Here is a 17,178-nt window from a genome sequence, read left to right as displayed (position 1 = left end):
GTCGCTTCCACTTTGTTATAATCCCACCAACAGGAGACCGTGGAATATTTAGTAGCAACGAAAAATCATGGATTGACTTATTGTACACAAGGTGGCCACCTATCCCGGTACCACGCCTGAATTCACAGAGGTCCTGAGAGAGACCCGATCCTTCACCAATGTTTGTAGAAGACGTCTGCAGGCCGAGGTGCTTCATTCTACACACCGGTGTCCATGGAGGGGATTGGAACACCTGAACCCCATGATTCAGAGGGCTGTCCCAATATAATTTATATATCATGTGATGTCTCTGGAGGCTCAGGACTCGGATCCTATGAGGCTCAGATGTTTATTGTCCTCCAGACTTTAGGGGGTCGGACTGGGTGATCATTTATGGTTGCCACCTCATCCCTTTAAACCCGAACACATATGAATTACACGGGTTCTGTGGCTGATTAAGGTGGTAATTAAACTCACTTGGTGTCTTATCTGCATTTAATCAGCCTCAGAACTTGTGTAATTCATATGTGTTCCGGGTTTAAAGGGATGAGGTGGCAACTCTATGGTCATTGGGAGTAAAAAAGGTCCCAACGTCTGTTGGAAAAAGCAATTCCCCTCCATTGGTGTCATTGGGAGGAATTGTGTCCATTTATTGGGGTCAGTGGGGGGGGGGGAGGGGTCCCCTCCTGGACAGATAACATGGATACATCCAGAAATGTATTTCCTCCGGGATACGGAAAATCGGCCAACTGGAGCTCCTCTGATACAAGAATCTAATATTTAATTCTAGAAAATATCATTTTATATCTTTTCTCTGATACATATCAAATGATTGACAAAGCCCCCCAACCAGCAGTGCACGGGCATCACCGCCACCCCCCCAGACCCCAAATCTCCTCTCTGGATGAAGCCCCCCCTCCCCCACAGTGCACGGGCATCACCGCCACCCCCCCAGACCCCAAATCTCCTCTCTGGATGAAGCCCCCCCTCCCCCACAGTGCACGGGCATCACCGCCACCCCCCCAGACCCCAAATCTCCTCTCTGGATGAAGCCCCCCCTCCCCCACAGTGCACGGGCATCACCGCCACCCCCCAGACCCCAAATCTCCTCTCTGGATGAAGCCCCCCCTCCCCCACAGTGCACGGGCACCTCCGCCACCCCCCAGACCCCAAATCTCCTCTCTGGATGAAGCCCCCCCTCCCCCACAGTGCACGGGCATCACCGCCACCCCCCCAGACCCCAAATCTCCTCTCTGGATGAAGCCCCCCCTCCCCCACAGTGCACGGGCATCACTGCCACCCCCCCAGACCCCAAATCTCTCTGGATGGAGCCTTCCCCCCTCCCCCCCGCAGTACATGGGCACCCCATGGACCCCTCATCTTTCTCTGGATGAAGTCCCCCCCCCTCCCCACAGTGCATGGGCACCCCCGCCACCCCCCCTCTCCTCTCTGGATGGAGCCCCCCCCCCCCCCCCCCCAGCAGTGCATGGGTGCCACCCCCCCCCCCGGATGGAGCGGTGAGCTGTGTACTTCCCATCACTCCCTATCTCCTGGAGGGATCTGACAGTTGGAAGCCCCCCAGTCCCATCACTCAGGAGTCCAGCTGCTCTGAGAATCCGCCTTTTGTAAAGCAAATCAGCCGAACAATAAGATAAGGAAGGTTGGCGGTGCCAGAGCCGGGATACAAACCAGATTAGAGTCAGCCTGGGGGGAGGGGAGGGGTCCTGGCAGAAAAATCCCTCTCTACAGATCACAGGAACCAATCATCGCTGGAATCACCAACTACAGTGACCGAAAAAAGGATTCGATCGGCTGATGATTTTGTGACAAAGAAACGATCGGTCTATAATGTTATTGGTCGGTTTATGATAACAGTGAGAGAATAACAACAAAAATATCCAGAAAAACACATTTCAAAAAAAGTTATAAATTGATTTGCATTTTAATGAGTGAAATAAGTATGTGATCGCCGATCAATCAGCAAGATTTCTGGTTCCCAGGTGTCTTCTATACAGGTAACAAACTGAGATTAGGAGCACTCTCTATCTTCTATACAGATAACAAACTGAGATTAGGAGCACTCTCTATCTTCTATACAGGTAACAAGCTGAGATTAGGAGCACTCTCTATCTTCTATACAGGTAACGAGCTGAGATTAGGAGCACTCTCTATCTTCTATACAGGTAATGAGCTGAGATTAGGAGCACTCTCTATCTTCTATACAGGTAACGAGCTGAGATTAGGAGCACTCTCTATCTTCTATACAGGTAACGAGCTGAGATTAGGAGCACTCTCTATCTTCTATACAGGTAATGAGCTGAGATTAGGAGCACTCTCTATCTTCTATACAGATAACAAGCTGAGATTAGGAGCACTCTCTATCTTCTATACAGGTAACGAGCTGAGATTAGGAGCACTCTCTATCTTCTATACAGGTAATGAGCTGAGATTAGGAGCACTCTCTATCTTCTATACAGATAACAAGCTGAGATTAGGAGCACTCTCTATCTTCTATACAGGTAATGAGCTGAGATTAGGAGCACTCTCTATCTTCTATACAGGTAATGAGCTGAGATTAGGAGCACTCTCTATCTTCTATACAGATAACAAGCTGAGATTAGGAGCACTCTCTATCTTCTATACAGGTAACAAGCTGAGATTAGTAGCACTCTCTATCTTCTATACAGGTAACAAACTGAGATTAGGAGCACTCTCTATCTTCTATACAGATAACAAGCTGAAATTAGGAGCACTCTCTATCTTCTATACAGATAACAAGCTGAGATTAGGAGCACTCTCTATCTTCTATACAGGTAACACGCTGAGATTAGGAGCACTCTCTATCTTCTATACAGATAACAAGCTGAGATTAGGAGCACTCTCTATCTTCTATACAGGTAACACGCTGAGATTAGGAGCACTCTCTATCTTCTATACAGATAACAAGCTGAGATTAGGAGCACTCTCTTTAGGCCGGGTTCACACTGGTGCAACACGACAACCGTCCTACTTTGGATCCGACTTTGCTCTGCGACTTAAAGCCGACATACGCCCGACTTTCAACGAACAGGGATCCGACTTGGATCCCCGCCAATACCAGGCACTGTGTTTGGTATGAATCTTGAGGGGGAACTCCGCGCCAAATTTTAAATAAAAAACCGGCATGAGTTCCCCTCTAAGAGCAGACCAGGCCCTTATCTGAGCACGCAGCCCGGCCGGTCAGGAAAGGGGGTGGGGACGAGCGAGCGTTCCCTCCTTTCCTGAACCGTACCAGGCTGCGTGCCCTCAACATGGGGGGTGGGTGCTTTGGGGCAGGGGGGCGCCCTGCGAGCCCCCCCACCCCAAAGCACCTTGTCCCCATGTTGATGAGGACAAGGGCCTCTTCCCGGCAACCCTGGCCGTTGGTTGTCGGGGTCTGCGAGCGGGGGGGCTTATCAGAGTCCAGGAGCCCCCTTTAATAAGGGGGCCCCCAGATCCCGGCCCCCTACCCTATGTGAATGAATATGGGGTACATCGTACCCCTACCCATTCACCTGGGGAAAAAAGTGTCAATTAAAAAAAAACACTAGACAGTTTTTAAAGTAATTTATTAGGCAGCTCTGGGGGTCTTCTTCCAACTTCTCCATGCTCTCTGGCCTCTTCTCCAGGTCTCTGGTTCTTCTCCCGCTCTCCTGTGTCTTCTGCCGGGCTCCTCCACTATCTTCTGCTCTTTTGCTAGCGGTGGCCCGGTCTTCTCCCTCCGGTCTTCTTCCAATGTTGACACGGCGCTCTCTCCCGCTGTAATGCAGCGTGCACAGTGCGCAACGACTTATATAGGCATGGGGCGTGATGTCATGGCCTGGGGCATGATGGGGCGGTGACATCATAAGGGGCGGGGACACCACGCCCCATGCCTATATAAGACGTTGCGCACCGTGCACGCTTCATTACAGCGGGAGAGAGCGCCGTGTCAATATTGAAACAAGAGAAGAGGTTAGAAGACGACGGAGAAGACCGGGCCACCGCTAGAAAAGAGCGGCAAAAGAGCAGAAGATAGCGGAGGAGCCCGGCAGAAGACACAGGAGAGCGGGAGAAGAACCGGACACCGGGAGAAGAGGCCGGAGAGCGCAGAGAAGTCGGAAGAGAGTCCCCGAAGTCAGAAGAAGACCCCCGGAGCTGCCTAATAAATTACTTTAAAAACCTGTGTAGTGTGTTTTTTTTATTGACACTTTTTTCCCCAGGTGAATGGGTAGGGGTACAATGTACCCCATACTCATTCACATAGGGTGGGGGGAGGACCTGGGGGCCCTCTTATTAAAGGGGGCTCCCGGATTCCGATAAGCCCCCCCGCCCGCAGTCCCCGACAACCAACGGCCAGGGTTGTCGGGAAGAGGCCCTTGTCCTCAACATGGGGACCAGGTGCTTTGTGGTGGGTGGGGCCCCGCAGGGCGCCGCCCTGCCCCAAAGCAACCACCCCCCCATGTTGAGGGCATGCGGCCTGGTACAGTTCAGGAGGGGGGGGGCGCTCACTCGTCCCCACCCCCTTTCCTGACTGGCCGGGCTGCGTGCTCGGATAAGGGTCTGGTATGGATTTTGGGGGGGTTGGTTCCCCGTTCCCATTAAGATCCATAGCAGACTGGAGGGGGAACCCATGCCGGTTTTATATTTAAAATTTGGCGCGGAGTTCCCCCTCAAGATCATCAGAGCACAAGTCACATGCCAAAGTCGGATCATGCGAGACGGCAGTCCGACTTCAATGATAGTCAATGGGCTGAAGTCGGACCAAAGTAGTACAGGGAGCATTTTCAAACTCGGACCGACTTGTGTCGGACCAGTTAGGGCGACTCCCATAGGGAAACACTGATTTTCACACGTTATGAGACATGAGCTCCCAATGTCGGAGCGTTTGTCGCACTAGTGTGAACCTGGCCTTAGGGAGTGCTCCTAATCTCAGCTTGTTACCTGTATAAAAGACACCTGTCCACAGAAGTGATCAATCAGATTCCAATCTTTCCACCATGGCCAACACCAAAGAGCTGTCCAAGGGTGTCGGGGAGAAGATTGTAGACCAAATTCAGACCAAAAGATGCAAAGGACGGTGCAAATTCTCACCGGAGCCGCAGCAGAGATATGTGAACCGGCCCCATAGAGAGCTCCATAGAGAGCCCCATAGAGAGCTCCATAGAGAGCCTCATAGAGAGCTCCATAGAGAGCTCCATAGAGAGATCCATAGAGAGCTCCATAGAGAGATCCATAGAGAGCCCCACAGAGAGCCTCATAGAGAGCTCCATAGAGAGCCCCATAGAGAGCCCCATAGAGAGCTCCATAGAGAGATCCATAGAGAGCTCCATAGAGAGATCCATAGAGAGCCCCATAGAGAGCTCCATAGAGAACTCCATAGAGAGATCCATAGAGAGCTCCATAGAGAGATCCATAGAGAGCCCCATAGAGAGCTCCATAGAGAGCCCCATAGAGAGCTCCATAGAGAGATCCATAGAGAGCTCCATAGAGAGATCCATAGAGAGCTCCATAGAGAGCCCCATAGAGAGCCCCATAGAGAGCTCCATAGAGAGATCCATAGAGAGATCCATAGAGAGCTCCATAGAGAGATCCATAGAGAGCCCCATAGAGAGCTCCATAGAGAGCCCCATAGAGACTTCCATAGAGAGATCCATAGAGAGATCCATAGAGAGCCCCATAGAGAGATCCATAGAGAGCCCCATAGAGAGATCCATAGAGAGCTCCATAGAGAGCCCCATAGAGAGTTCCATAGAGAGCCTCATAGGGAGCTCCATAGAGAGCCCCATAGAGAGATCCATAGAGAACTCCATAGAGAGAGCCCCATAGAGAGCCCCATAGAGAGCTCCATAGAGAGGTCCATAGAGAGCTCCATAGAGAGCTCCATAGAGAGCCCCATAGAGAGCTCCATAGTGAGATCCATAGAGAGCCCCATAGAGAGCTAAATAGAGAGCCCCATAGAGAGCTCCATAGAGAGGTCCATAGAGAGCCCCATAGAGAGCTCCATAGTGAGATCCATAGAGAGCCCCATAGAGAGCTCCATAGAGAGCCCCATAGAGAGCTCCATAGAGAGCTCCAAAGAGAGCCCCATAGAGAGCTCCATAGAGAGCCCCATAGAGGGATCCATAGAGAGCTCCATAGAGAGCCCCATAGAGAGCTCCATAGAGAGCCCCATAGAGAGATCCATAGAGAGAGCTCCATAGAGAGCCCCATAGAGAGCCCCATAGAGAGCTCCATAGAGAGATCCATAGAGAGCTCCATAGAGAGCCCCATAGAGAGATCCATAGAGAGCTCCATAGAGAGCCCCATAGAGAGATCCATAGAGAGCCCCATAGAGAGATCCATAGAGAGCTCCATAGAGAGCCCCATAGAGAGCTCCATAGAGAGCCTCATAGAGAGCCCCATAGAGAGATCCATAGAGAACTCCATAGAGAGAGCTCCATAGAGAGCCCCATAGAGAGATCCATAGAGAGCTCCATAGAGAGACCCATAGAGAGCCCCATAGAGAGCTCCATAGAGAGGTCCATAGAGAGCTCCATAGAGAGATCCATAGAGAGCCCCATAGAGAGATCCATAGAGAGCTCCATAGAGAGCCCCATAGAGAGCTCCATAGAGAGCCTCATAGGGAGCTCCATAGAGAGCCCCATAGAGAGATCCATAGAGAACTCCATAGAGAGAGCTCCATAGAGAGCCCCATAGAGAGATCCATAGAGAGCTCCATAGAGAGATCCATAGAGAGCTCCATAGAGAGCTCCATAGAGAGCCCCATAGAGAGCTCCATAGAGAGATCCATAGAGAGCCCCATAGAGAGCTCCATAGAGAGCCCCATAGAGAGCTCCATAGAGAGCCCCATAGAGAGCTCCATAGAGAGCCCCATAGAGGGATCCATAGAGAGCTCCATAGAGAGCTCCATAGAGAGCCCCATAGAGAGCACCATAGAGAGCCCCATAGAGAGATCCATAGAGAGATCCATAGAGAGCCCCATAGAGAGCTCCATAGAGAGATCCATAGAGAGATCCATAGAGAGCCCCATAGAGAGCTCCATAGAGAGCCCCATAGAGAGCTCCATAGAGAGCCCCATAGAGAGCTCCATAGAGAGCCCCATAGAGAGCTCCATAGAGAGCCCCATAGAGGGATCCATAGAGAGCTCCATAGAGAGCCCCATAGAGAGCTCCATAGAGAGCCCCATAGAGAGCGCCATAGAGAGCCCCATAGAGAGATCCATAGAGAGAGCTCCATAGAGAGCCCCATAGAGAGCTCCATAGAGAGATCCATAGAGAGCTCCATAGAGAGATCCATAGAGAGCTCCATAGAGAGCCCCATAGAGAGATCCATAGAGAGCCCCATAGAGAGCTCCATAGAGAGATCCATAGAGAGCTCCATAGAGAGATCCATAGAGAGCTCCATAGAGAGCCCCATAGAGAGATCCATAGAGAGCTCCATAGAGAGCTCCATAGAGAGGTCCATAGAGAGCTCCATAGAGAGCCCCATAGAGAGCTCCATAGAGAGCTCCATAGAGAGATCCATAGAGAGCTCCATAGAGAGCCCCATAGAGAGATCCATAGAGCGCTCCATAGAGAGCGCCATAGAGAGCCCCATAGAGAGATCCATAGAGAGAGCTCCATAGAGAGCCCCATAGAGAGCTCCATAGAGAGATCCATAGAGAGCTCCATAGAGAGCCCCATAGAGAGATCCATAGAGAGCCCCATAGAGAGCTCCATAGAGAGATCCATAGAGAGCTCCATAGAGAGATCCATAGAGAGCTCCATAGAGAGCCCCATAGAGAGATCCATAGAGAGCTCCATAGAGAGCTCCATAGAGAGGTCCATAGAGAGCTCCATAGAGAGCCCCATAGAGAGCTCCATAGAGAGATCCATAGAGAGCCCCATAGAGAGCTCCATAGAGAGCCCCATAGAGAGCTCAATAGAGAGCCCCATAGAGAGCCCCATAGAGAGCTCCATAGAGAGCCCCATAGAGGGATCCATAGAGAGCTCCATAGAGAGCCCCATAGAGAGCTCCATAGAGAGCCCCATAGAGAGCCCCATAGAGAGATCCATAGAGAGATCCATAGAGAGCTCCATAGAGAGCCCCATAGAGAGTCCCATAGAGAGCTCCATAGAGAGCCCCATAGAGAGCCCCATAGAGAGATCCATAGAGAGATCCATAGAGAGCTCCATAGAGAGCCCCATAGAGAGCCCCATAGAGAGCTCCATAGAGAGCTCCATAGAGAGATCCATAGAGAGCCCAATAGAGAGATCCATAGAGAGGTCCATAGAGAGCTCCATAGAGAGCCCCATAGAGAGCCCCATAGAGAGCCCCATAGAGAGATCCATAGAGAGATCCATAGAGAGCTCCATAGAGAGCCCCATAGAGAGCCCCATAGAGAGCCCCATAGAGAGATCCATAGAGAGTCCCATAGAGAGCTCCATAGAGAGCCCCATAGAGAGCCCCATAGAGAGCCCCATAGAGAGATCCATAGAGAGATCCATAGAGAGCTCCATAGAGAGCTCCATAGAGAGCTCCATAGAGAGCCCCATAGAGAGCCCCATAGAGAGATCCATAGAGAGCTCCATAGAGAGATCCATAGAGAGATCCATAGAGAGCTCCATAGAGAGCTCCATAGAGAGTTGGTGTTCTCTCCAATAGTGCCCTGTATGGAAAATTGCCGCTCCAGGCTGTGCATGCGCAGTGTGTCAGAGCCAATAGCCGACGAGCGCCGAGGGAGAGAATTATTCTCTGATTCTGCCCTTATCAGCGGCTCTGCTGACCACACACGGCATGTCTGTCTACTGACCACACACGGCATGTCTGTCTACTGACCACACACGGCATGTCTGTCTGCTGACCACGCACGGCATGTCTGTCTGCTGACCACGCACGGCATGTCTGTCTGCTGACCACGCACGGCATGTCTGTCTGCTGACCACACACGGCATGTCTGTCTGCTGACCACGCACGGCATGTCTGTCTGCTGACCACACACGGCATGTCTGTCTGCTGACCATGCACGGCATGTCTGTTTGCTGACCACGCACGGCATGTCTGTCTACTGACCATGCACGGCATGTCTGTCCGCTGACCATGCACGGCATGTCTGTTTGCTGACCACGCACGGCATGTCTGTCTACTGACCACACACGGCATGTCTGTCTGCTGACCACACACGGCATGTGCTGGTCAGTTCGTATTCTGAATGAACACAGTGAGTGATCAGTACCAGTCACTCACTGTGTTCATTCATAACTGAAGCATAGGAAACTGTGTTTCCTATGCTTCAGTTTGTGAATGAACAGGAAGCCTCTTAGCACAGATCACGTCCCATTCATTCCCTGTGCAGTGCAGCTGGGGCTGCAGAGAAAGGGAACGGGGGGATCTCTGTCCTCACCCCTTTGTGAAACTACAAGTCCCATCATCCCTCTGCCTGTGGGAGTCATGCTTGTAACTGTCAGCCTTGCAATGCCTCATGGGACTTGTAGTTTGGCAACAGCTGGAGGGCGGCCAGTTTGAGACCCCCTGCTTTAGACCCTCGATATTTCATCAAAGCCCCCCAACAAGGATCCTAAAAATTGTAAATATATATAATTGTAAAAAATAATAAAACAACAAAAAAAACATTAAAAAAAATGTGTTTGAGCTTTTGGGGTGCAGACCTATGGGGGGTCCACAACACACACAACAGTCCCAGTGTCTCCTGAGGCCCCCTTTGGAAAATGAATTACCCACCCATGTTGTAAAGGGATGCAGACCCTGCCACTTTCCTCATCAGAACACTGAGAGTGCACCAGGTGATTATAATGAACCAGACTCCTCCCATTCAGAATCAGTCCGCACAGGACACGGGAAACCAACAGATCGTTCTTCACAGCAACAAAAGGTCGGAATCTGCTACAAAGGTTGTTCCAATCCCGGCAATGTACAGAGATCACCCAGAGGGGGGAGGGGTTTATATCCCGCAATGTACAGAGATCACCCAGAGGGGGGAGGGGTTTATATCCCGCAATGTACAGAGATCACCCAGAGGGGGGAGGGGTTTATATCCCGGCAATGTACAGAGATCACCCAGAGGGGGGAGGGGTTTATTCTCCGCAATGTACAGAGATCACCCAGAGGGGGGAGGGGTTTATTCTCCGCAATGTACAGAGATCACCTAGAGGGGGGAGGGGTTTATTCCCCGCAATGTACAGAGATCACCCAGAGGGGGGAGGGGTTTATTCCCGGCAATGTACAGAGATCACCCAGAGGGGGGAGGGGTTTATTCCCTGCAATGTACAGAGATCACCCAGAGGGGGGAGGGGTTTATTCCCTGCAATGTACAGAGATCACCCAGAGGGGGGAGGGGTTTATATCCCGGCAATGTACAGAGATCACCCAGAGGGGGGAGGGGTTTATATCCCGGCAATGTACAGAGATCACCCAGAGGGGGGAGGGGTTTATTCCCGGCAATGTACAGAGATCACCCAGAGGGGGGAGGGGTTTATTCCCTGCAATGTACAGAGATCACCCAGAGGGGGGAGGGGTTTATTCCCGGCAATGTACAGAGATCACCCAGAGGGGGGAGGGGTTTATATCCCAGCAATGTACAGAGATCACCCCGAGGGGGGAGGGGTTTATATCCCAGCAATGTACAGAGATCACCCAGAGGGGGAGGGGTTTATTCCCGGCAATGTACAGAGATCACCCCGAGGGGGGAGGGGTTTATATCCCGCAATGTACAGAGATCACCCAGAGGGGGGAGGGGTTTATTCCCTGCAATGTACAGAGATCACCCAGAGGGGGGAGGGGTTTATATCCCAGCAATGTACAGAGATCACCCCGAGGGGGGAGGGGTTTATATCCCAGCAATGTACAGAGATCACCCAGAGGGGGGAGGGGTTTATTCCCGGCAATGTACAGAGATCACCCAGAGGGGGGAGGGGTTTATTCCCTGCAATGTACAGAGATCACCCCGAGGGGGGAGGGGTTTATATCCCGGCAATGTACAGAGATCACCCAGAGGGGGGAGGGGTTTATATCCCGCAATGTACAGAGATCACCCAGAGGGGGGAGGGGTTTATTCCCGGCAATGTACAGAGATCACCCAGAGGGGGGAGGGGTTTATATCCCACAATGTACAGAGATCACCCAGAGGGGGGAGGGGTTTATATCCCGCAATGTACAGAGATCACCCTGAGGGGGGAGGGGTTTATTCCCCGCAATGTACAGAGATCACCCAGAGGGGGGAGGGGTTTATTCCCGGCAATGTACAGAGATCACCCAGAGGGGGGAGGGGTTTATATCCCGGCAATGTACAGAGATCACCCAGAGGGGGGAGGGGTTTATATCCCGCAATGTACAGAGATCACCCCGAGGGGGGAGGGGTTTATTCCCGGCAATGTACAGAGATCACCCAGAGGGGGGAGGGGTTTATATCCCGCAATGTACAGAGATCACCCAGAGGGGGGAGGGGTTTATATCCCACAATGTACAGAGATCACCCTGAGGGGGGAGGGGTTTATATCCCGCAATGTACAGAGATCACCCTGAGGGGGGAGGGGTTTATATCCCGCAATGTACAGAGATCACCCAGAGGGGGGAGGGGTTTATTCCCCGCAATGTACAGAGATCACCCCGAGGGGGGAGGGGTTTATTCCCCACAGTGTACAGAGATCACCCAGAGGGGGGAGGGGTTTATTCCCGGCAATGTACAGAGATCACCCCGAGGGGGGAGGGGTTTATTCCCCACAGTGTACAGAGATCACCCTGAGGGGGGAGGGGTTTATATCCCGCAATGTACAGAGATCACCCAGAGGGGGGAGGGGTTTATTCCCGGCAATGTACAGAGATCACCCTGAGGGGGGAGGGGTTTATTCCCTGCAATGTACAGAGATCACCCAGAGGGGGGAGGGGTTTATATCCCGGCAATGTACAGAGATCACCCAGAGGGGGGAGGGGTTTATATCCCGCAATGTACAGAGATCACCCTGAGGGGGGAGGGGTTTATATCCCACAATGTACAGAGATCACCCTGAGGGGGGAGGGGTTTATATCCCGCAATGTACAGAGATCACCCTGAGGGGGGAGGGGTTTATTCCCTGCAATGTACAGAGATCACCCAGAGGGGGGAGGGGTTTATTCCCCGCAATGTACAGAGATCACCCAGAGGGGGAGGGGTTTATATCCCGCAATGTACAGAGATCACCCAGAGGGGGGAGGGGTTTATTCCCCGCAATGTACAGAGATCACCCAGAGGGGGGAGGGGTTTATTCCCTGCAGTGTACAGAGATCACCCAGAGGGGGGAGGGGTTTATTCCCTGCAATGTACAGAGATCACCCCGAGGGGGGAGGGGTTTATATCCCGCAATGTACAGAGATCACCCCGAGGGGGGAGGGGTTTATATCCCGCAATGTACAGAGATCACCCAGAGGGGGGAGGGGTTTATATCCCGCAATGTACAGAGAACACCCAGAGGGGGGAGGGGTTTATTCCCTGCAATGTACAGAGATCACCCAGAGGGGGGAGGGGTTTATATCCCGCAATGTACAGAGATCACCCAGAGGGGGGAGGGGTTTATATCCCGCAATGTACAGAGATCACCCAGAGGGGGAGGGGTTTATTCCCCGCAATGTACAGAGATCACCCAGAGGGGGAGGGGTTTATATCCCGCAATGTACAGAGATCACCCAGAGGGGGGAGGGGTTTATATCCCGCAATGTACAGAGATCACCCAGAGGGGGGAGGGGTTTATATCCCGCAATGTACAGAGATCACCCCGAGGGGGGAGGGGTTTATATCCCGCAATGTACAGAGATCACCCAGAGGGGGGAGGGGTTTATATCCCGCAATGTACAGAGATCACCCAGAGGGGGGAGGGGTTTATTCCCTGCAATGTACAGAGATCACCCCGAGGGGGGAGGGGTTTATATCCCGCAATGTACAGAGATCACCCCGAGGGGGGAGGGGTTTATATCCCGCAATGTACAGAGATCACCCAGAGGGAGGAGGGGTTTATTCCCTGCAATGTACAGAGATCACCCCGAGGGGGGAGGGGTTTATATCCCGCAATGTACGGAGATCACCCAGAGGGGGGAGGGGTTTATATCCCGCAATGTACAGAGATCACCCAGAGGGGGGAGGGGTTTATTCCCTGCAATGTACAGAGATCACCCAGAGGGGGGAGGGGTTTATTCCCTGCAATGTACAGAGATCACCCAGAGGGGGGAGGGGTTTATTCCCTGCAATGTACAGAGATCACCCAGAGGGGGGAGGGGTTTATTCCCTGCAATGTACAGAGATCACCCAGAGGGGGGAGGGGTTTATTCCCAGCAATGTACAGAGATCACCCAGAGGGGGGAGGGGTTTATATCCCGCAATGTACAGAGATCACCCAGAGGGGGGAGGGGTTTATTCCCTGCAATGTACAGAGATCACCCAGAGGGGGGAGGGGTTTATTCCCTGCAATGTACAGAGATCACCCAGAGGGGGGAGGGGTTTATTCCCTGCAATGTACAGAGATCACCCAGAGGGGGGAGGGGTTTATATCCCGCAATGTACAGAGATCACCCAGAGGGGGGAGGGGTTTATATCCCGCAATGTACAGAGATCACCCAGAGGGGGGAGGGGTTTATATCCCGCAATGTACAGAGATCACCCAGAGGGGGGAGGGGTTTATATCCCGCAATGTACAGAGATCACCCCGAGGGGGGAGGGGTTTTCTTTTTATCAAAGGTGGAGTTACTCTTTAAGGGCTCATTCACACCAGTGAGCCAGATTGATTGTACACCACGAAACACGGCGCCAATCCCGACGCATCGCACCATTTACTATTATTTCACAGAAATTTACTGAAATGTTACTTGTGACATTCTATTCACTGCAGCAGCGTTCTGATTGGTGGTTCTGATGGATGTGGCTGAGAAGCGTAGTCAGTGTTTTTCCATTCACATTTACCTTCGTCCCGTAGATGGTGGTGCTCCTCACTCCGAGCGCATAAGTAAAACCCATCATTGTGAAGGCAGCCGTCTTCCCACCTTCAAACTCCATATTCACAACCTGGAGGTGGAAAATACAACATTTATTATGTTCCTTGGCCTTTAAATCAACCACCAGGCCACGGCCCACTGCCAGGCTGAAGCCTCCCCTCCCCCGGGCCTCAAGCCAACTGCAGATCTCCTGATCTCACACATACCACCTTCCATAGTGGCCCACAGTACCCCCAGGTCTCCTGACTGCCCTCAGCCTCCAGAGTGCCCCCCAACCTCCCACAATGTCACCCAACCTCCCACATCGCTCCCCAGAACCCCCTGAGTGCCCTCAGCCTCCACAGTGCCCCCCAACCTCCCACAGTTTCACCCAACCTCCCACATTGCTCCCCAGACCCCCCTGAGTGCCCTCAGCCTCCACAGTGCCCCCCAACCTCCCACATCGCTCCCCAGAACCCCCTGAATGCCCTCAGCCTCCAGAGTGCCCCCCAACCTCCCACAGTGTCACCCAACCTCCCACATCGCTCCCCAGAACCCCCTGAGTGCCCTCAGCCTCCAGAGTGCCCCCCAACCTCCCACAGTGTCACCCAGCCTCCCACATCGCTACCCAGACCCCCCTGAGTGCCCCCCAACCTCCCACAGTGTCAGCAAGCCTTCCACATTGCCCCAGACCCCCTGAGCGCCCTCAGCCTCCACAGTGCCCCCCAACCTCCCACAGTGTCACCCAGCCTCCCACATCGCTCCCCAGACCCCCCTGAGTGCCCTCAGCTTCCACAGTGCCCCCCAACCTCCCACAGTGTCAGCAAGCCTTCCACTTCGCCCCAGACCTCCTGAGCACCCTCAGCCTCCACAGTGTCCCCCAGCCTCCCACACTGCCTCCCAACCCCAAAGTGGCCCTCAGTACCCCCAGGACCTCTGAGCGCCCTCAACCTCCACAGTGCCCCTAAACCCCTCACAGGGTCACCAGGCCCCCCACATTGCTTCCCACCACCCATAGTGGCTCACAGTGCCCCCAGAACCCCCTGGGTGCCCTCAGCCTCCACAGTGCCTCCCAACCTCCCACAGTGTCACCCAACCTCCCACATCGCTCCCCAGAACCCCCTGAGTGCCCTCAGCCTCCAGAGTGCCCCCCAACCTCCCTAAGTATCACCCAACCTCCCACATCGCTCCCCAGACCCCCCTGAGTGCCCTCAGCCTCCAGAGTGCCCCCCAACCTCCCACAGTGTCACCCAACCTCCCACATCGCTCCCCAGACCCCCCTGAGTGCCCTCAGCCTCCAGAGTGCCCCCCAATCTCCCACAGTGTCACCTAACCTCCCACATCGCTCCCCAGAACCCCCTGAGTGCCCTCAGCCTCCAGAGTGCCCCCCAATCTCCCACAGTGTCACCCAGCCTCCCACATCGCTACCTAGACCCCCCTGAGTGCCCCCCAACCTCCCACAGTGTCAGCAAGCCTTCCACATTGCCCCAGACCCCCTGAGCGCCCTCAGCCTCCAGAGTGCCCCCCAACCTCCCTAAGTGTCACCCAGCCTCCCATATCGCTCCCCAGACCCCCCTGAGTGCCCTCAGTCTTCACAGTTCCCCTTAACCTCACACAGTGTCAGCAAGCCTTCCACATTGCCCCAGACCCCCTGAGCGCCCTCAGCCTCCACAGTGCCCCCCAACCTCCCTAAGTGTCACCCAGCCTCCCACATCGCTCCCCAGACCCCCATAAGTGCCCTCAGCCTCCACAGTGCCCCCCAACCTCCCACAGTGTCAGCAAGCCTTCCACTTCGCCCCAGACCTCCTGAGCGCCCTCAGCCTCCACAGTGTCCCCCAGCCTCCTACACTGCCTCCCAACCCCAAAGTGGCCCTCAGTACCCCCAGGACCTCTGAGCGCCCTCAACCTCCACAGTGCCCCTAAACTCCTCACAGTGTCACCAGGCCCCCCACATTGCTTCCCACCACCCATAGTGGCTCACAGTGCCCCCAGGCCTCCTGAGCACCCTCAGCCTGCACAGTGCCCCCCAACCTCCCTCAGTGCCCCCAGATACCCTGAAAGCCCTCAGCTTCTACAGTGCCCCCCAGCTTCCCACAGTGTCACCCAGCTTCCACAGTGCCCTCCAGCCTCCCCCAGTTTCCCCCCGGCCCCCCACAGTGCCTCCCAACCCCAAAGTAGCGCACAGTGCCCCCAGGCCCTCTGAGCGCCCTCAGCCTCCACAGTGTCACCCAGCCTCCCACATCGCCCCCAGACCCCCCTGAGCACCCTCAGTCTCCACAATGCCCCCCAACCTCCCTCAGTGTCACCCAGCCTTCCACCTCCCATAATGACCCACAGTACCCCCAGGCCCTCTGAGCACCCTCAGCCTCCACAGTACCCCTAAACCTCTCACAGTGTCACCAGCCCCCCCCCCCCCCCCTCACAGTGCCTCTTGCACCACAGTGGCTCACAGTGCCCCCAGGCCTCCTGAGTGCCTTCAGCCTCCACAATGCCCCCAACCTCCCACAGTGCCTCCCAGCACCCATAGTGGACAACAATGCCCCCACAGTGGCGTACAGCCCCTTACAATGCCTTTCAGCCTACTGCATAGCCTCCAGGCCTCCATAGTGTCTCCAACTTCCACGGGGCCCCTCAACCTCCCACAATGCTCTTCAGCCCCCTCCAGAAACCTCGTCTCCTACAAGGGCACTGGGTCTACTGCAGAATTCCCTAACCACCTCCACATCCCCCATCCCCCCCCACAGTGACCCCCAGCTGCTTCCAGCATTTCAGTACATTACATTCTCATACTTTAGTGTGTGATTATATACTTTATTCCCTACTGTTGGGTCACGGAAGGTTCTGGAGGAATGTACCGGGCCCTGGGCTCACAAAGGTAGAGAATTCCTTGGTCCAGATCATTCTCTGCTGAGCTGATAAAGGGTAATGATCATCATTTTATCTTCTGTACTCAGCTTTGTACATTGGTGACTTTGTTCCGTTATAAGTCACCATGTTCTGCCGCGAGGAGCGCGAGATTCACCGCCAAGTTCTGGATTGGCCAAACCAGCAGCGATCTGAAGATTCACTCATCACTACGCCGGAGAGGTCACACTTATCTTCCTTCAGTAACAAATCATATCGGACCTCTCATCCCTCCAGAGGAAACACAAGGAAAGGGTCCAAACCCCATGCAGATAGTGACCCTCATTGGCATAAAACCCACAACTCTGGTCCACCAGACAAAGCGCCAACCACCAGCCACTTAGATATTCATTTCCTGCA

General features: G+C 53.8%; 1 protein-coding gene across 4 annotated transcripts in view; it reads right to left on the bottom strand.

Moving 5' to 3' along the window:
- The window catches only part of LOC141111423 (2,7-anhydro-N-acetylneuraminate hydratase-like), a 162,379-nt gene that overhangs the window by 57,919 nt on the left and 87,282 nt on the right, over positions 1–17,178 (bottom strand). For all 4 annotated transcript variants that reach the window (XM_073603719.1, XM_073603716.1, XM_073603717.1 and 1 more), the window contains one exon: positions 13,904–14,005. In XM_073603719.1, coding sequence (XP_073459820.1) covers positions 13,904–14,005 — 102 coding nt within the window. The remainder of the gene's footprint in view (positions 1–13,903; positions 14,006–17,178) is intronic.

Source organism: Aquarana catesbeiana, linkage group LG10 (assembly GCF_042186555.1).
Source record: "Aquarana catesbeiana isolate 2022-GZ linkage group LG10, ASM4218655v1, whole genome shotgun sequence".
Taxonomy (NCBI): domain Eukaryota; kingdom Metazoa; phylum Chordata; class Amphibia; order Anura; family Ranidae; genus Aquarana; species Aquarana catesbeiana.
The sequence above is the reverse complement of the archived record's forward strand: the minus strand, read 5'-3'. Positions and strand labels throughout refer to the sequence as shown.